The following is a 22,046-nucleotide window of genomic DNA, read 5'->3' as shown; positions in this document are numbered from 1 at the left end:
AACATGAAATCTCCCATAATATATATAGGGTTTATCTCCACTATTCCCATAATAAGCACGTACCAATCACGTGATGCCATCTGTTTTTGTTCCCGGCCTACGGAGACATTCAGAGCTTGGAAACACACCGCAAATATACTATATTAGTTCAAGAGCTTGCAGCTTTATTATTATTGTATTTTTTTGTTTTATTTTATATTATATCCATAGAATATAATTATCCTACACTAGCAGACATCCGAAACTTCATCTACCCCTAGACTTCCTTAATCCAGCCCCGCAAAAACCGTTCTTAGTCTGTTGGCTTTAAACTACTCCCTGTCAAATAAAAACGTCGTTTGTAGTGATATTTCATGTTATCTCCCTTCTCCTTTCTTTTATAGAAAAGTACACCGATCATACTATTCGTACAGCATAATCATATATTCGTATATCATTTGTACTATAAATTGTTTTTGAGGTCGTGTATAATAAGCTTTAAGTTACTCAAAGCTTATATCACCAACGGTATTTGTTATGTAGGCTATACATGCAATAAAGTTAAATATTTTACCCAGCAATTTATAGTGTCAATTTTTTTTCTTATAAAAAGGTAGATAATTAAAGAGTTTGGCCTCTTAACTGAGCCTTTTAACTTTCCAGTAGTAACTTTTTTTTAAATATTGCATTTCCAATTACAAATTGAATGTAAATTATGATACCGGGGTATCACCGGTTATCTCTTAGGCTACAATAGTTATATACGATTGGAAACATTACAATTACAACATCACAAGTAATCTCTTTTGATCGTTGTTAGTGAACCACAAACTAGTTTCGGAAATTTCTATTGAGAATTTCAATATAGTTTGGTATTTGTATTTGTAAATACCGAATGTTAACAGTAAACTATAAAATTTCCGTTTAGGGTATTACTATTATGATTTGTATTGTGATTTAACTGTTGGTTCGCTTTTATACTATAAATTTATTAGCTTTTGATCATTAATGTAGATTTTGTTAATAAATTTATTGCCGGGCGAGCTTTTAAAGCTTTTTCGATTCCGTCGGGAATTACTTTTTCTGGATGAAGGTCAAAGTCAAAGTCTAAATTTTCTTTCTTTCTTTCTTTCTTTCTTTCAAAATTCATTTATTTCAAATAGGCTTAGTTTACAAGCTCTTTCGAAACGTCAGGTAACTTATATAAAACTTAAGAGTGATAATAATCATTCGAAAACTTAAAATTAAAGTTACGAGGGTTCCAAACGCGCCTTGGTCCGAGAAGAGCCCACAACAAACTCAGCCAAGGTTTATTTTTTTTTATTTATCACCATTTTACAAACTTATTAAAAACTAAGCACACAGTCGTATAATATTTTTCTTTTATAATCTATATAAAAAAGAGACAATAAGCTTTATAATAATTAATTAAAAAGGTGCAATACTATAGAGCACAAGGAATTTGGTCTCTCATATCTCGATCGTGCTCTTTACGAGTCACTCTGTATATGTATACAAGTCTGGAAATACATTTGAGAATATCCTACTATCCTACTAATATTATAAACGCGAAAGTGTGTTATGGATGTTTGGATGTTTGTTACTCTTTAACGCCGCTACTACTGAACCAATTTGGCTGAAATTTGGAATGCAAATGGATTTTTCTCTGGATTTACACATAGGCTACTTTTTATCCCGAAAAATCTATGGTTCCCGAAGGATTTGTAAAAAACTAAATTCCACGCAGACGAAGTCGCGGGCGTCCGTTAGTTAAGAATAACTTCTTCTTATAGTGCCATCTCATATCGGAGGTCATTAATCATTAAGGTTATTTTAACTTTGTTCACTGCTGCCCAAAAAAGTGATCTGGTACTCATATTAAACCATTGGCGTAAGAATAACTGGAAGACAAAATTTCTATTTCATTTTTCTACACAAGACTCGAATCCAGCCTTATATGATTAGCTCAACAGGCTAACCCCAAGGAATTTAATTAGAATTAAACTAGCGGACGCCCGCGTGGAATTTAGTTTTTCACAAATCCCTCGGGAATTATTTATTTTTCTGGGACGAAAAGTAGTCTATCTGTTAATCCACAGTAAAATCTATTTTCATTCCAAATCTCATCCAAATCGATTCAGCAGTTGAGGCGTTAAAGAGAAACTAAGATTAAAACAAACATACATCCATACAAACTTTCGCGTTTATAATATTAGTAGGTTGATATCCTTATCGGACCGAAAACTAAGACATTAAATATTTATTGGCCTGGACCATGCCATAATCCAAACTCCGATCTTTTGGGTTTCAACTTAGCTTTTACAATGATTACACATTTCGGTAATGAGTTCTTGTACTCGTATAAATTGGGATGTGGGCGGGGAAATTAGGTTAATTTAGACGTTGTTCTTGTCAGATTAACGTAGAAATTTCCCTCGTATAAATTATTGGACCTTCAATCACCTTTACAGCTTCATTTACAAGTTAAAATTAAAAAGCAAGCTGGCATTAACAACCCTCCGCCATTCTGATTTATTAAATCGCGGCACTCTATGTAAGTAGTATTGTATATTGTATGGGTAATGGATAAATATAGACAAACAAATAATGTAAAGTAACCTCCAAAGTGTCAATGGTACCCAAAGCTTTCAAAAATGGCGGGTAAACGACCTCTATTTTTATCACGTATTTAGTAATTTTGTATGTAAGAAATTTAGCTGAACAACGTTTTCCGGGTCAGTTAAGAAAAGTATATCATTATCATCAATAACAATCCATTTATGGTTGACTGTTGAGCACAAATCTCTTCTTATAATGAGATGGGTTAGGTTAATAGTCCACCACGCTTGCCCAATGCGGATTGGCAGACTTCACACACGTAGAGAATTAAGAAAATTCTTGGATGTGCAGGTTTCCTCGCAATGTTTTTCCTTCACCGTTTGAGACACGTGATATTAATTTCTTCTCTACTTTACTCTTAAGAAGAGTAGTAGTATCCATAATTCTAAATTGTGTATTTTTTCGCTGTTTTGTTTGATTAAACTGTTAATTTATCTAACTGTTAAGAAGGTCGGTTAAAAGGGTAACGATCGTTGTAAGTTAAAGGTCAATTCACAGTACACTCAGTCTCTGGAGATTCTCAAAGCGCGCGTCAAGTTTCTTGACTTCAATAGGCGACATTCTGTAATGGTTGAAATAATTCTAGTACTTTATTATACTCGTATTCTCGTAGTTTTGGTAAGCGGTAAAACATTGCGAATATATTTTTGTGTAGGCACTCTGATTCGTTGAACCAGTTGTTAGTCTTTGCGGGTACCTTCCTGGGCAAGGCTACAATGTACTGGGGTTACTTCTTTTCAAGGGTTTCGCAGATACCTGGATTTAAGAAGGTATAGTTAAATTAACGGTTACTGTCAATATATCATTAACTAGATTGCCCGCTCGTGGCTTTAAACGTGGCATTTTCTCTTCTATATAAAGAGTGAAGCCCTTTCCCTTCAGTGGGGTACTAGAGATAGATGATAAAGTGGGACTCTTAATACACAGTCGTTTGACAAAAGTATTGCCAATTTTATTACTTTTCCAGTTATGAAGCATCTCAAATTCCACTGTAATGATGACAAGTGAAATCAAAAGCACTTAACATGGTCAGACCTTCCTCATATTTATAATATCTGAAAATTTGACGGCTCAAGTCCATACTGTTCCATCCACAACCGTCATTAGTTGTAATTAGTCTACTAATGAATCAAGACATTTGTAGGTTTTTTGGTAACTGTCAAAAATCTTAAAAAAGCTTTTTAGCTTTGTCACTTTCTTTCCCCCTTTGCCAAATCATCCCCGTATTTTAGCTGTACCTAATAACGAGTTTTCTAAGCAAGAAAACTGAAAAATATTTTCGTTATCTTCACTCCCAACTGATATGAAGTCACAACTATATTTCAAAGCATTCAAGATCAAAATGTCAAGGAGATTTAGGTTACCGCAGCGAACGGATTACGTTGCTAGAGGTATACCTACATCTTGAGATACGTCAAGCCTGCGATAATGAGATAAGACTGGTGTCTCGGGACCTTAAGTCGCATCATTAGGCGCGCGGTGCCCATCACACGGTGCGTCCCTGAGTTTAACGAGACGCCTGGAAATGATAACATAATACACGGATTTGTCAACTATGAGCGAGGAAATTTTTCGGTTTAAGCTCAGTAAGCTTCAAAGTTAAAGATGACTTATGTCGCCTAGAAATGTGAATGCCTTGGTTTGTAAAATTGGTTAACACTTTCGCTGCGACACTGATTTTTCGACCTCATACTAAAATTTCGTAGTGTGGTACGAGGTTCGTCGACCTCGTAACTCTTGAAGACGTTAAGTGTAGGTCAATTGAACGTGTCGAACGTGTTAACACGTTTGCTGCGAATTTTCTTTTACTAATATACTCTAAATAAACTACTCCGCTGACGTACGCCTTCATAAGTAGATCAGTTGACTCGTAACATTAGCAAAAAAGAATTTCAGCTTCTTAAAGAGTTACGGGGTAATTTGACCCCGAACCGCATCACAGAAAGTTTTAGTTCAGGATTGAAAGACCCCGTACCGCAACGTGAACATAAAAAGTAAAATATTGAGAGGTTTGTTAATTACACCATCGCGTCTCTTGTCTACTTAACGGCCAATAATATTATTTATACACAAATGAATGATTAAATATCTCACTTCTTGCAGATACCGTTGTCCGGGGCACAGAAAGGAGAGGCTATCTTTTATGCAGAAAACATAAATTCTGAGGGAAAGAAAAAACTTCTTACTTTTACTTTCATTGAAATTCCAGACAGACTAGGACTCGAGCATTCACAAGTTCATGATTACAAAAAAATATGTTTGTTCCATAAAGTAAATTTCCAATTTCGATTTTTTTTTATATTGTGAAGGAAGAAACCCTTAAAACGTGATAGAGATCATCTTAAAGGCGGAAAATACGCAGCGAAGCATAAAATTATTAAGTTATTTTCGCCTCCGCTAATACAATTTACTACTGGATGTTCTGAACGAGGCCGGAAACTCGATTTATTTCAGAGAGTCATCTATTTAATTGAAGCAACTCGTCGATTGCTTTGAGCTCGGCTCGCCGGGTCTAAAGTGCCCCTATAACTTTTTTCTATTGTTGGCAACCCTTCTGACGGTTCGCGTGAAGGTTGTTTATTTGGTCTCGTATTTTGTGACGAAGCTGTTTTTTTTTTTCTCCAATACTACCTACTCGTTTACTAGTCGCTTTTCTTCGGCTTCGTAGGTGTTATATTTCGGTGAAATGTTATATTGAATTTGATATACGACCGCGTATACGTTGTAACAAAAACATGTTAAATTGATAAGTAATTTGCAATATTTCGTTTACTAAGAAAATTTGTAAATGTAAGACAGTTTTGTTACTAAATAATTTTCTTGACATTTCCTCTCATTTTATTTAAACTGATTTTTTTTACGTTCTTTTAATGTAGATCATTTATGTTGAATTGTTTCAATTAGAGATTAAATCGCTTATTTATTATTTTATATTTCTTGCGGTTTAATATAGGTACTTATACCTTCAACCATTTACTATATCTTCAATTTTAAATTGTAAAAAAATAAAATAACAAATCAAGAGTATAATATAAAAACAAAGTTTGCACAGTTTCCTCTACACATTCTTCTAACACTCAGCTCATTGTGATGAAACTTTGATCTACCAAAACGAAATAAAAAGCAACTCTTAAAGAGTTAAACGTAAAATCAAAGTTCGTACATTGTCCTACACGTTCTTCTATCCATACCATTGTACAGACTTTGGTCCAAACACAGCGAAATAAAAAGCTACGCATGCTGATACCAGCTATTAAATAAATCGAAACACGAGGTAAAAATATTATGATTTAATACAAAAAAGTGTAATTGCCGTTTCCTTCTATCGTCGTCATCAACCCATATTCGGCTCACTGCTGAGCTCGAGTCTCCTCTCAGAATGAGAGGGATAAGGCCAATAGTCCACCACGCTGGCCCAATGCGGATTGGCAGACTTCACACACGCAGAGAAATATGATAATTCTCTGCTATGCAGGTTTCCTCACGATGTTTTCTTTCACCGATTGAGACACGTGATATTTAATTTCTTAAAATGCATACAACTGAAAAGTTGGAAGTGCATGCCCCGGACCGGATTTGAACCCACACCCTGCGGAATCGGAAGCGGAGGTCTTATCCACTGGGCTATCACGGCTCTCTTCCTTTTATATAGTATCTGATTTCAAAATATAAACATTTTCTATAGTCTGGCAAGTTCGTTGATGACACTCCCATGTTATGCGGGGAAGTGTGGTGCATAAGTCGTGGGGTTTTCATTCATCGCTACACGCCCACCGGCCCGCGCGGACCATTTGCCAAGCTATAGCATCACGTTTATAACTTTTCCACTTATATAACAATACCGAATATCCGCTGCCGATTATATCACTGCGGAATCGTGTTACACAACCTAGCAAAACTTAAATATCCGTTTTTTTTCATCAGATGATTTATGGAGTGAATGTACAGTCAATAAAGGCTCGAACCTCCGGGTCACTTGGCTCAGGGGAGCGAAGTAACGGAGGCTCATGAATAATTTATTAAGACGTAATGAGCCGCGGGCAAGTTGTATTAAGGCTCATGTAAAGATTCTGTGTAAGACTTCCGGGAGTTTCGCAATATCAGGGAAAAGGTTGGTATTCGCTTGATGTATACCGAAATGTAATCTCTTACGCTGACTCTTTGATACGGATGCTGGGCCCAAAATAAACTTCAACGATTTATTTATGATCTACTTGAACATAGAAAAAAAATTCTAAAACATTTAATTATCACTTTAATTTACTTTGCTTAGCAAAACATGCGACTTGGATGATGGATTTTTAAATTATTTTTTTTCAACCCTCCTTGCAGTCGGACAAAAAACAAGCCTCGCATTGTAACTCGAAGGTAGTAAGGAAACGAGTGCATCGTCATAACATAGCCGCTTTCTCAGCGCTTCAATCCGAAAACCGTTAATTTTACAGAAAAACTGCAAAATACATTTTTATAGACAATTTATGAGGAACAATTTTTATAACTCTATTGACCTCCGAGCATAGGTTGCGAAATAATTGCAAAAAACTGAATTTTGAGACCTTTTGAACTTTGTAGCTTTTTTAGTCGGCACGATATAGATGTCGATTTTTCACATCTTTTTAATGACACCGTAATAAAGGTGTATACAAAAATTCAGCGCACTAGGAATTTTTCTCCAGATAAAACCTAAAATAACTGGACTACAAATAGGTAATGACATTGTATGTTGGTCCATCAAGAAATTTATAACCTAGTAACGCATCCTCCGTAATGGCAGAATGTTATACTTACAAAGTGCTGAAATAAAAGACTAAAAGCCTTGGCGAGTAACTAAGTAGATACCGAGTATGGTATAATCATCAAACCATAAAAGCAGCAGTTCTATGATATTATCTACGTAAAAGTAAACTACAGTCAGGTATAATGGATTTCTAGCGCATGTGACAATCTACTATACTTTTTACTATGGTTGCGAAATGTTAAAATATTATAAAAGATCACCGTATTTAATTTTGACTTCATCATCATTATATCAGCCGATGGACGTCCACTGCAGGACATAAGCCTTTTTGCAGGGACTTCCAAACATCAAGATCCTAAGCCGCCTGTATCCAGTGAACCCCTACGACTCGCTTGATGTTGTCAGTCCACCTGGTGGGAGGTCGACCAACACTGAGCTTTCTAGTGCGGGGTGGCCATTCCAGCACCTTGGGACCCCAAAGTCCATCGGTCCTTCGAACTATGTGCCCCGCCCACTTCAGTTTCGTTACATGTTGAGCTATGTCGGTGACTTTGGTTTGGTGAATTTTGACTTACTAACGTAATATCTATTTAAATAAATATTTTTTTAAAGTTTAAACTAACTACTATAATTTGACAAAATTGTAATATTAGACTTTGGATCTCTCTATTTTGATCTTCAAAGTGTTTCTCCATTTCCTTAGATCTGAATCCCACAATATTCCTTTTTTTATAGATTCTCACTCCTAGTTTTGTCAACTTCCAAATTACCAGTACAAACATTGAAGTAAGACATCGTTAGGGAAATGACTTTCCAGAATAAAATTAGCCCACCGAAAACCCCATTGTTTGCAAGTCGTTTTACAACACCCTGGCTTTTGAAAAATGATTATCGCCGAAGTTTCGGAGCGATCATAAAATTTAAGGGCACCCTCGACAGGGCTTAATGAAACCAGTTTGGATAGAGTTGTGTAATGTTTCTGGGGAATAGTAACCGATATTGTGTTTGTGGGATTTTGGGACATGATCACTAAGACATTTTTATTGGAATGTATTGGCATGTTTTTTAGAATTTAAACTATCGTGAGTGTTATTTATATTAATTGATTATGAAACACGGCCAAAACTCACGTGATATTAGGTCGGAGTATGCCCGACTAGTTTCGAACCCATACGGGTCCCTTAGTCATGAGCTGGTTCTTGCATCGCGGCACGATCCAAACTGCGAAGCGGCTGCGCGGCGCGCTGCTAATATCACGTGAGTTTTGGCCGTGGTTCATAATCAATTAATATGTATTGGCATGTTTTACTTAAATACTAGAGACGCGATAGCCCAGTGGACCTCTGCCTTCAATTTGGAAGGTGAAGGTTCAAATCCGGTCCGGGGTATGCTCGTCCAACTTGTGAGTTATGTGCATTTTAAGATATTAAATATCATTGTCCCAAACGGTAAAGGAAAGACATCGTGAGGAAACCTAAATATCTGAGAATTGCTTTATTTCCTAAGTGTGTAAAGTTTGACTATCCGTGGTGGACTATAAAGCCGGATTTACTTTTGTCTGACGAGTCGTGTTGTGACGCATCAGAACAGAATCAGTTTCATACATTTTGTATGCGGCACATCAGAAGCCATCACAAAGATATGTTACACATGAGTGTAAGCGTTGCCATATAAAATGTATGATAGCGATTCTATTCTGATGCGTCACGACACGACACGTCAGATAAATATAAATCCGGCTTTAGTCTAACCCCTCTCATTCTGAGAGGAGACTAGCTCAACAGTAGATTAATGGTTGTTGATGATGATGAAACGTATATAAGTAACTAGCTGACGCCGCGCGGTTTCACCCGCGTGGTTCCCGTTCCCGTAGAAATACGTGGATAATATATAGCCTATAGCCTTCCTCGATAAATGGGCTATCTAACAATGAAGGAATTTTTCAAATCGGACCAGTAGGTACTGAGATTAGCGCGTACAATCAAACAAACAAACTCTTCAGCTTTATTATATTAGTATAGATAAGCGTAGGCACTAGGTATATTAAAACCATAATATTACCTACTAAAACTAGTAGGTACCTCGTGTTTAGTATCGAATCGTATTTCAAAAACTTAAATATGTAAGTTTGTGAATAGTTTCATCAATTTATTTGGCAAACTTAGCAATTATAAATTATTTTGTGCTTGAACAATTTTCCGAATCAAATTAAAATGTTAGGCAGTATAAAATACTTTTGTTGTTGTTAAATGATAATTACGGAACATAATACTTTTAACGAGACAAAATGCCTATGTTTCGCTCGGGTTTTTCCACGATCCAATTAAAAACCTTTTTTTGAACTTCGTACAAAAATGCTAAGCTTATCCAATTTCAAAGTTAACAAGAACACAATAAAAATGTTTATAAAGTATCAAAATTCTAAAGCAGAAAATGCAAGGTAATTCAAAGTAGTTGCAGGGATGACAAACATTTTTATCGCTCATTCAAAAGTGACGTTATTCCAAACGAAAGTCTCTCGCAGAGTTGTTTCGTCTCACACTTGACATATTTTCACTTTCACCCCGGTCGATGCTAACCCAGCATTTCCTCAGGCTTTTTATGTTTAAAACTTGGTTTTAAGAGAAGGTCAAGTGGTCCGGAATTTGTGGCGCTTTTCAACTCTATCGATTTTCCTTGAATGTATGACTCCACAGTCAAAATTGTGAGAAGTAAGGTCAGGGTGTTTTTCCTTTGATGAATATTTAAATTGCTACGGGCTACGTATTTAAAAGGCTGAATACAAGCATTTCGTTTGTATTGTACAATTTATTTAGGAATGGGAAAATAAATTTGAATGTTTTTAATTTGAAGATATTTTTATGTGACCCAATTCGTCGTTAAAATACCCGCAAAATGAATGTTATTTTAATATTTTTGAATACAGTTATTTGGTTAGATCTGGTATAATATTATTAAGTTACGTTATCTTTTTAAGAAAACATTAGAAAATTTAATGGTTTTACTTTTTTTTTTTTATTCTTTACAAGTTAGCCCTTGACTACAATCTCACCTGATGGTACGTGATGATGCAGTCTAAGATGGAAGCGGGCTAACTTGTTAGGAGGAGGATGAAAATCCACACCCCTTTCGGTTTCTACACGGCATCGTACCGGAACGCTAAATCGCTTGGCGGTACGTCTTTGCCGGTAGGGTGGTAACTAGCCACGGCCGAAGCCTCCCACCAGCCATGCTTATTTATTTATTTACATAACCAAGGATCTGTTTATTTTTAAATAGTTTTTCTGCAACCAGATTTTTTTTATTGGTTTGCTAAACTGGCACAAATACTTAACGTAACATATATTAAAAATTGCTTCTGCTCATTCTCAATAATTCAATTCATCCTAATTGTGCCTACCTGAAGAAAACACAACATGCTTACATAGCTATTTACCTTAAGTGCACTGCACTACACTTTGACAAATTTTATTTATTTTATGTATTTACTATAGTAAATACATAAAATACAATTTGTCAGAGGAAGTACTATTATACCACGCTTATTTCTGGTACCAAAAATTTGAAGAGTATAACTGGGTTGGTGACATAGAACACAATATGTCGGGAACGGAACAATAGTTGTAATGTGAATATTTCAAGTGTTCTTTTGTTCTTTTTTTTCAATCTACTAACTAAATAAATCGTTTGCCCAAACTGGGGGGGGGGGGGGTGAGTGTTAATGCATTCTAAAGGGATCCCTTAAACCTACACCCAAGGTCACAAGTCCTGGGACCTGCTAGAGTTGTTTCCTCTACCGCAAAATGAGGTACAATCATGTCGCTGCTACCTGTCACGTTATACTACCTAGAGCCCTGTCCGTGACAGGCCATGCTGGATGCTAGGCATCCTCAGGATCATGCAGTGGGACCCGAAGTACGCTGTAAAATGGTAATAAAACAAAAAACACTTACGTAGTACACTTCCCAGCCGCTGCGACTGCGATGTGCAGCGCAAGCAACACCACGCTACCGGACATCTTGTGCCGATCAGCGCATCTCTTTTATGTTGATCAGAACTAGAAAAGAAGAGAACTAAATTAGTGGATTAGGGTCTCATAAAATAAAATGAAAATACAGAACACTAATGAATGTGTTAATTTAGTGAAGTCATCGATGTTACAACTTGGAGTATACGACGAAGTGATTTTGCTGTATTCTGGGAAAACATAAATTCACAGATGTAAGTAATATCAGGTGTGAAAAAATATTAAGTTCGTCCTTCATTTATATAGATCTGAAAAAATAATATTGAACAATTAAAAAAATTAAATTAAATTAATTTTTTTTTGAGAGAGTACTTAATACAAATTGGTTTGATATTTTGACAAAATCTCATTTTGATATTGAACATAATTTAATTTTGTCGTAAAGCAAGCAACAAACTTTCGTTCTCACCCAAAACCATTTTGAAGTTTGCCTAATTTTCTATTCCGGTAGTTCTGGTAAATAGCTTCTGTTCTAGTCACTAGTTACTGATTAATAACTTCGGTCGAGTTTGAAACTACTCAGGCTTTCAAGGCAACTTGCGAAATAATCCATTTACCCAGATTTTAAATGTTTAATAATATTTAAGAGTATGAAGTTTCATAGGTCTTCAAACTTCACTATACACACTATACAATTAAATCTATTTTATTTATTAAGACACTTCGCAGTTTTATCCCCGTGGTTCCCGTTCCCGTAAGAAAATGGGGGCAAAACATAGTATATGACACTCGCAAATAACATAACTTCCTATTGGTAAAAGAATTTTGCAAATCGGTTCTGTAAATACAGAGATTACCCCTATAATATGACAAACTCTTTAAAATATTAGTAGGTATAGTTAACGCTAATACATATTAAATCATCAGCCGAGAATTTAAATGTTCTAGCTCAAAGCCAGGCTTCCCTACTTGTGTGGATTTGGAGCTTAAACCCATTACCTTGCTAAAAGGCGGGTTGACGGGCTTAGTGTGATTTTTGTCTATAATATGGTATTTTGTTATTAATAATGACCGATGACGTAACGTGCTCTATGAGGCGTGGGATTCATCAAGCAAAAGGAGTTTGTATAAATACTTGTCCATGAGTGGATCAATAACCTAAAGGTAATTGTAATGATCGACGGATTAACGAGCTCTCTGAGGCTAGGATTCATCAAGTAGTAGTCTAGATACTCGTGTAGTTCCTAATCGTACAGAAAGGATTATACTTAGCTCTTCTTCTTAGAGTGCCTCTCCATTACTGAAGGTCAGCTTTCTAAAATTATCCTTGTCCATGGCTAGGCGGAAAAGTTATTCGACTGTCTTTATGTCAGCCATAGTTATTCGACTGTCTTTATTCTTAGACAGGACTTCTTTCTTCTGTACTAGTCCTGCCATCGCGTAATATCTCTATGTTTTTGTTCAGTTTGATGAGTAATGCTGGTAAAATTACAGGCACAACTAATTAAGCCTGATTAATAGTTAGGTCTAATCAAAGTTGGGCAGTGTATTGTAAGGGAAGGTTATAATAGGAACAGTCGATCATTCGCCATGTTACAAAAACAAAGTCTTGAACAATACAAACAATAGGATGAAATTTGTTTGGGATAATTTGATTAAATTACGAGGGGTAAACCGTGTTTTTTTTAATTGTGATAAAAATTCCTACATTTCTCCATACATGAAATGTGTCTTAGCTTCATAAATTTTAAATTAAGACTTATACGAGCATGTCTCTGGATTAATCTCCATTTCAGACTTTGAGTGAAGGAAGGGGAAAACGAGATTCATATTTTTTATGAAGAAAAATTAAATTGTACTTTAATTTAGTATGGAGCATAGTGAAATGTCTCCTTAACTGGCAAAGGATAGATTTCGGCTTTGTATTTATACCTATCGTATTGATATGCTTTCACATTTTTTGTGGGGCGATATAATTGTATGGCAATAATCAATCAAAAATGTTTCAAAGCTAAGACTTCTTGCGGTGAGGATTTGAATTTTTCTTAGTGATGGGTCCTAACAACACGATTCCTATCGGGTTACCTTTTAAAAACCATACATACATATTAATTATTGTTAACGCTCGAAATAGGTACTTATTTAATATTACGATAGCATTTTTACAATCTGTACGTACAATAAACGCCTTCGCGCTACTTAAAAAGCAGTAGGCACATATTATTACTATTTATAAGACGGGTTACCTACTAAAATTTTCAGCCTTCGCTACTGGTAGGTACATAAATTTACGATATTTAAAACCTAACTAGTAGGTATTTGCTTTTAAACGGAGATTTAGTTTGAAAAAAGGTCACCAAGTCAGCTAATATGTATTAATTATTATTAATGAAGTAATTACCTTTATCAAAATAAAAGTAAAATGAAAAGTACAGAAATCATATCATCAAAGATAGCTAGTTAGGAAAGCACTAGAATATTCTGAATGAGAAAACTTTCGAATAGTTTCGCTTCAGGAAGCAGCTTTTATGATGCATAAAACTGTTAACAACTTCATCAGAGTCTGGTGACCTGTTGAAGATTATTACAATTTTACACGTGAGCGAACAAAATGCCTTGTTAAAAACTTGACTCCCGATATAGACTTTTTCTATTTTTAACCTTAATAATTATAACATATCTGAGTTCCAACCGATGTACTAAGTTACTAATAAAGTAATTAAATTATTCATTGTTTTTCCCAGCTCTCAATTTAATGCGTATTTAGTTTATAATTTTTGTAACCTCATAAATTCGTCATTAGTTTTGAAAATTTTGAAAAGATCCCATTAAGTTTTCACGAGAATCTGTTCAAAACCAAATTTAAAATCTAAATAAGTGAAAGTAGCACAGAATACATATGTACAGAGAGCCGTGATAGCCCAGTGTATATGACCTCTGCCTCCGATTCCGGAGGGTGTTGGTTTGAATCCGGTCCGGGGCGTGCACCTTCAACTTTTTTAGTTGTGAGCATTTTAAAAAATTAAATATTAAGTGTCTCAAAACGGTGAAGAAAAAACCTGCATACCAGTGAATTTTCATAATTCTCTGCGTGTGTGATGTCTACCAATCCACATTGGACCAGCGTGGTGGACTATTGGCCTAACCCCTCTCATTTTGAGAGGAGGCTCGAGCTCAGCAGTGAGTTGAATAGTTAATAATGATGATGATGACATTTGTACAAGTTCTAATAAATATACTTTCCAGTTTCATAATCATCTGATGGAAAAGTTGGAAAACCTTTAAATTTTATTTGCCTACAAATCTATCAACAGACAGAATATCTTATGAAGTTATATTTCACTTTCTATAGTAATCTATGAAGTCGGTTTTATTTTTTTTCCTATAAGAATTTTATTTTAATAATTTTCTCTTGATGTTTCAAACAATATATACTCCTAGGTAATTAAATTTTTCTCAACAAAGGAAACACTCATAAAGTACACAAGAGAAAATCAATTAAGTATAAGAAGAAAGAGCAATATAACAGTGTGACAAAACATATAATAAGCTGTGACGACGCGCCTGCAATTTGCTGACCCGATATTATTTCTCTTCGAGATACAATACGTGATCTGTTTTATAATAAATTGGACGAAGAGCCTGTGATTGCCAGACCTATCTCATTAAACTAAGGCTGAAGTTCTTCAGCCAATGCTCCTACCATAGGTATAGAAAACTTATTCTGCCTCAGTAGCTCAGTGGTGAAGACGCCGGGCTCATTACCGATAGGTGGTGGTTCGATCCATGCCCGCAGGATTATTGTTGTATCCACTCCTAACGCAGTCCTTTCCGACTAATTAGAGGACGGGAATATTACTCATATTTAAAAGATATGGCAAGCTGGAGTGACTCCAGCGGGGACCAGCACCAAATGGACCTACGTACCTACTACGGCCAACCTCTAGTGTCCAAGTGCGGAAAAGGCCCAGGAAAAAAGAAGAAGAAGATATGGCAAATATTCTAAAAAATATGGAGTTTGGACTGTGGTAAATTTGGAAGAAAGCACGTTTAAAGGATCCATACCTCAACTTCTTAGTAGAAGGCTTCTTAGTAGAAGGCTTTTTAATTTCCTAGGCATGTTTTGAAATATCTCCAGTCGCCAGTCGCTTAACTTTATGGCAAACATACGAAAAACGCAGTTAAAGTTATCTTTGAAAACTAGTAATGGAAGATTGAGGGTCTGGACCCTTGAAACGTGCTATCTTTCATAGCTACCACGGTGCAACCCGTGCATATGGCAACCCATAAAGCTAACTGTCTGGTGATCGTGGGCATGAGTCCTCATGATATCTTATCTTATCTAACACCACACTGTTATGTTTGGCACAACCCTGAAAAAGGTACCATCTCAGCATTTTGCTGTATGAACCAAGCCAGAGCGTACATCACTTTCAGATGATACCCTGATCCTGGTGACACCACTAATAAACACAGCCACGCAGCGAATATTATAATTATAAACCTATAAAAATAAACTAAAACAAAAGACAAACTTATTCACATATATAAATGGTAAATAATAATGTAACTAAACTAAAAAAAGGATTTTAACAAAATTAAGAATCTAACAATCTTATAATACTTAATTAGACATATTGAATAACATTATGATAAGTTATATCATAATGTTATTCAATATGTCTACTTACTTACCTATCTCATTGGTCACCATATTTATCAATAGTAGGAGCAAAGGCCGAAATTCTTACAGCCTTTCTAAAATGAGGTATGTCAGGACATCGCACGCTCTCGATCAGAGGAGCTAAAATATCGTATATTATATTTCGATGGTAAAAAATGTGATACGTGCGTGTTACGGTTCAGTCATTCCTTTTGTAAATATGTACCATCAATAAGAAGTAAATGGATTCTAATAAAGATGATCGTTTGAAACGTTTACCTTATCAATAACGTAGAAAAGATCTCCTTTCATGCTAAATTACCGTTATTTTGTCTTTTTCTTTTTTTTTTATTCTCTACAAGTTAGCCCTTGACTACAATCTCACCTGATGGTAAGTGACGATGCCATCTAAGATTGAAGCGGGCTAACTTGTTAGGAGTAGGAAGAAATACACACCCCTTTCGCTAAATCGCTTGGCGGTATGTCTTTGTCGGTAGGGTGGTAATTAGCCACGGCCAAAGCCTCCCACCAGCCAGACCTGGATTAATTAAGAAAACCTCAATCGGCCCAGCCGGGGATCGAACCCAGGACCTCCGTCTAGTAAATCCACCGCGCATACCACTGAGCCACGGAGGCCGTCAAATTGTCTGAAATTTTATAGTAGGTACTATATACAATAGCCTAGTTGGTTTGGTAGTTTGCTTATGTAGCTTTGTTTCATGAGGTTGTGGATTCGAGTACTGGGTCTTTCTAGTTCTTCTGTATTTAATTGTCTGTCATCATCATCATCATCATCACCATCTAACCAGCTGGCCTATTCACTATTTTGGTATTTATTATCAACCTATTAAAATATACTCGTACATCAAATTAATTGACAAAATATCATTTACCTACGGTGTGATATCCATCAGTAAGCACTGGATGACATTTTATATAGAATCTCAATTTCGTATATTTCAACTAGCATAAGTCAAATATTAGCCTGCAGGAGTAATTTAATGAAGTCAAAGTCGAAGCAAAGTTCATTTATTTCAATTAGACTTAGTATACAAGCACTTCACTTGGAAATGTCAGGTAATAATATTATAAGATAATAGTGATAATCATTGGTCGAAAACTTAAAAACAAAAGTAACTAGGGTTCCAAAGAGCCTTGGTCCGAGAAGAGCTTTTTTTTATTTATTTATTTATTTATTTAATTATATATAATAATTACATGATAAAAATTAAAAGGTGCAGACATAAACTTGTTAAACAAACAACAACAAACTTACAACAAACCATAGCCATAAATAACAATGCTCATAGGAATGTGCTAGGTTTCTATGCACAAAGATTTATCTATACTTAAATATTATAAAGAGGTAAATGTAGTAGGTATGGTAGGGGGTAATTTTTGGATCTATTGAACAGATTTTAAAAGTTCTTTCACCAATAGAAAGCCACGCTATTTGTGAGCGTCGGCTATAATAGTTTAACCCAGTATTCTCACAGAAACGGGAACTACGCGGGTGAAACAGTGGGGTGTGGGGTGAGCGGGCTAGTCTCGTTTAAAATTGGATCAAAGGTGAATGTAATGAAACTCAAGGGCACTCTTTAATTATCATGATTATCAAAATTATCAAAAATATATTTATCTAAACTTGTAAGGTCGCTTCGGCTAAAACCGTCAATCGGGTAAGTCCGTCATTATCAAAAAACAATATTTAATAAATTACCAAAATCAATTGTGAAATATTTTAAGTTAAAGTTTCCCATTCCCATTTTATATATTTCTTCATAGCTTCCGATGGCTTCAGTAACTTCAGGTAAATATCATTGGAATTTAGTTTTACATTTACTTCCATTCCTCTTTCATTAGTTTCATGTTAGTTCATTAGAAAGTTCGTGCCTGTTATAGGTTGGATGACTACTGAAGTTACACTGATCTTCAAAGTTCAGCGCCAGTATATTACTTATTGTTTCAAACTTGAACATTACTAACGCCCTAGGTTTTATGTGGTTCATTGACCATGTCTTACCTCCTACCTTACTTCTAATATATTACAGCTCCGATAACAACTGCTGGCATATATTCAACATAAATGCCCTTATTGTTATATTAATATATGACTTAGCTTAAAAGTCAAAACTTAGTCGCTTACTATAGGCCCACGGAGAGACTTTGAGTCTCTCCGTGGACTATAGAACAAGCTATGCTTGAAGGTTGTCTGTGTGATTGATTTAGAAATTAGAAGATCCGTAGAAGAAGGTCACTGAGACTCGCGAAGCTGAAGTGGCAATGTTCAGGGTTTGAAGAGTCGATGGACGTTGGAGTCCTAAGGAAAGTGCAGTGTTGGTCGACGGTCGACTAGGTGAACCGAAGAAATCAAACGAGAAGGGAGCCGCTGGATGCTGGCGGCTCGAGACCGTGTTGTTTGGAAGTATATGGAAGATCTTGTTACCTATGGTGAGTACCAATGTTAATAATGATGATGATGATGATGATGATGATGATGATGATGATGATGAAAAATCTAAAAGCCTAAATAGTGTCTTTTACTCTTTTACCGCGTTATTTTTTACTACTACTTGTATTATGGAATCTCATGAAGTACAGTATGATTTTTTGTTTTTAAACAATTCGCCAGTCAATCGATGAAGATGTAACTATTAGGCTACTCACATCCTCATCGATCAAATATATAAATATGCCAGTTTGTGCTACCTGAATTTTGCTTGTATTGTTATTGAGGTTAGTTGATAGATGGATAAATATCTTCAGCGTATGATAGCTCGGCAGGCTAGTGACACAAAGCTATGATAATGACAAGCAACAAAGAACTGTTGAGAGCGTATCGAGCGGTGTCGAGGACCTCTCTAATTACGTTCGCGACACTTACAGATGCGTCATTTGTCAGTGTTCTTATAACGACTGTCATTTTAGTGGCACTTTTGTGTGTCACTTGTAAATTATACAAGAAAACAATCTTATTAATCCATCATTATTTGAAACAATTTTTTCAATGAAATGACATAATTATCGTTTGTTTACGTTAAGTCGCATTAATGTGGTAGGGGCACAAGCAAGTAATGGCGTTATTCTAACGTAAAATGACGTTGTCAATGTCATTTCGTTGAAATAACCATGTAGATGTTCGCAAAAACGAAAATACGATAAAAATGGCTCATGATTTGAATCGTACAATGAGATACATAACAGCTTTTGTAGATAATGACGTCCAGCGATAGAGTCTTGAGACCAGCAGGCTAATTCTTTATCTTCGAATTATGCTAGTTGTCATACACAAATTTGGGATTCTATGTAACAAATGTAATCCGGTGCCTACTGGTGAATATCATACAGTAGATAGATGACATTTCTCAATTGATTTGATGTTTGTTTTAATAGGTTGATAATAAAGACAAAGATAGTGAATAAGCCAGTTGCAGGCCAATTGACTTACATCGACGTATGTTTTTATAAATAATATCTCAATAGTATTCTGGCTTGAAAGTCTGCAATCGATTAAAAATATTAAATATGATTGAAAATATTTCTAATCACTATATAAATTATATACATACTGTAGAAATATTAAGTTAATAAAATAGTACTCGAACAATCACAATTTTATACAAACATATCGATATATAACTCACAAAATTATCGAATTACGTTCACTTTACGAACAGCTAGTTCGCCTAACATTAATGGAAAATTGGTTATGAACTAATATACTCGGTATAGTGTAGTATAATCGGCCAAACTGTGGTGGAATACAATGTTCATTTAATAAATTAAACGAGAGATAATTTAGCCATCTTCATTGGAACATCGGAAACATAGTTCCGATCTATTGAACGTCTGAACAATGGATGTTGAACGAGTCCATTGTGCCATTGTCTAATTTGAATTGTTCATTCTAATGGAAAACAGATACTGCTTTACAGTGTTCCGTGTTTTATTTACAACACTATCTTGTATCTTCTGTGTCATAAATACATATTATTAATACTCATAACCGAGCCGTGATAGCCCGGTGAATATCACTTCAGTCTCCGATTCCGGAGGGTTGTGGGTTCGAATCGGGTCCGGAGCATGCACCTTCAACTTTTCAGTTCTGTGCATTTTAAGAAATTAAATATCACCTGCCTCAAGACGGTGAAGTGATAGTGAGGAAACCTGCATACCAAAGAATTTTCTATATTCTCTACGTGTGTGATGTCTGCCAATCCGCATTGGGCTAGCGTGGTGGGCTAATGGCCTAACTCTTCTCATTCTGAGAGGAGACTCGAACTTAGCAGTGAGCCGGACATGGGTTGATAATAATGAATACGCATAACGCAAAATTTATAAAGGATTTATTTACTTTTTTGCCTTCAATATCTGCGCTTGGTGTTTTTTCTCCCAGAATGAGATGGGTTAGGCCCATATTCACCACGCTGGACCAATGCGGATTGGCAGACTTGAGAAAATTCTCAGGCAAGCAGATTTCCTCACGACGTTTTTCCTTTACCGTCATATTTAGTTTCTTAAAAAGCACACTGTGAAAAGTTAGAGGTGCATGTCCCAGACTAGATTCGAACACACACATTTCGGAATCGGAGGCAGAGGTCATATCCACTGGGCTATCATCTAGTTAGTTATATAAGTTTATATACTGAGTATCGATGAAAAGTGTGAATTCTTACAAATACACACAAATAAGTCAGTGAGAACCTAAATAAAATGTACGAATATCTCAAAAGAAAAATCGGTCCCTTCATAAAACAGCCCTACATAAACCGACAAAGGTGTTAACATTCGGACGGACGGTGTTATGTTGTACGTAACCCCCTGCCGGAGACAGGTGGAACATAAATTGTCGACCCTTTTAGTTCGCAAATTACAGAAGCGGTCGACTAACGACCTTAACCGCACTTACGTGGTAATAGTAGGTAATGGATTTGGTTCAATTGGTTACTTAATTAAATTAATTGCTACAATTTCATAAGCAAACTTTATTTGTAGGCAATGTTATCAACACTTGAAATTTTAATTCATTAATTCATTATACGTTAGCCCTTGACTACAATCTCACCTGATGGGAAACGATGATGTAATATAACATGGAAGCGGACTAACTTGCTAGGAGGAGGATGAAAATCCACACTCCTTTCGGTTTCTACACGACATCGTACCGGAACGCTAAATCGCTTAGCGGTACGTCTTTGTCGGTGGGGTGGTAACTAGCCATTGTATTTTAATAACACGAATTATTGTGTTTTCGACACTTTCTGACAATCAGTCGTTATATCAATATCATCATTATCAACCCATATTCGACTGGCTGCTGAGGTTGGGTCTCCTATCAGAATAAGAGGGGTTAGGCCAATAGTCCACCACACTGGCCCAATGCGAATTGGCAGACTTCACACACGCAGAGAATAAAGACACAAAAAGAAAAATGCACACAACTGAAAAGTTAATTCGCCCGGACCGACTTTGAACCCACACCCCTCCGAAATCGGAGACAGAGGTTCTCCACTGGGCTATCACGGCAATTGAGATTCTATGTAATAAATGTCATCCGGTGCTTACTGACAACCCTTCGTGGATATCATAGAAAGATGACATTTCTCGGTTGATTTAAAGTTTTTTTTTAGTTGGTTGTTAATAAATATATACTTAAATTAGTGAATAGGCCAGCTGGGCCAGCTTAATTTAATTCCGTGCGCCGAACACTTGGTCTGTTTATATACGTTATAATGACTCCTCCGTGACGTCAGTGGTATGCGCGGTGATTTACAAAACGGAGGTCCTGGGTTCATCCCCGGCTGGGCCAATTCAGATTTTCTTAATTGGTGCAGGTCTGGCTCGTGGGAGGCTAGTTACTACCTAGAAAAGACGTACAGCCAAGCGATTTAGCGTTCCGGTTCAATGTCGTGTAGAAACTGAAAGGGATTTTAATCCTCCTACTAACAAGTTAGCCCGCTTCCATCTTAGATTGCATCATGACTTACTTTTAGGTGACATTGTAGTCAAGGGCTAACTTGTAAAAAATAAAAAAAAAAATTCAACAATAATTCTAGACAACCAACATTAGGCGTTATTAA

The 22,046-nt window shown here is 36.0% G+C and overlaps 1 protein-coding gene across 1 annotated transcript in view; it reads right to left on the bottom strand.

The window, feature by feature from the left end:
• LOC112048003 (C3 and PZP-like alpha-2-macroglobulin domain-containing protein 8) overlaps positions 1-22,046 on the bottom strand; it is a 242,446-nt gene that overhangs the window by 135,000 nt on the left and 85,400 nt on the right. Inside the window, exon 2 of the mRNA XM_052883732.1 lies at positions 11,290-11,393. Coding sequence (XP_052739692.1) covers positions 11,290-11,354 — 65 coding nt within the window. The 5' untranslated portion in view covers positions 11,355-11,393. The remainder of the gene's footprint in view (positions 1-11,289; positions 11,394-22,046) is intronic.

The sequence above is a fragment of the Bicyclus anynana genome, chromosome 10 (genome assembly GCF_947172395.1).
Source record: "Bicyclus anynana chromosome 10, ilBicAnyn1.1, whole genome shotgun sequence".
NCBI classification, from domain to species: domain Eukaryota; kingdom Metazoa; phylum Arthropoda; class Insecta; order Lepidoptera; family Nymphalidae; genus Bicyclus; species Bicyclus anynana.
The sequence above is the reverse complement of the archived record's forward strand: the minus strand, read 5'-3'. Positions and strand labels throughout refer to the sequence as shown.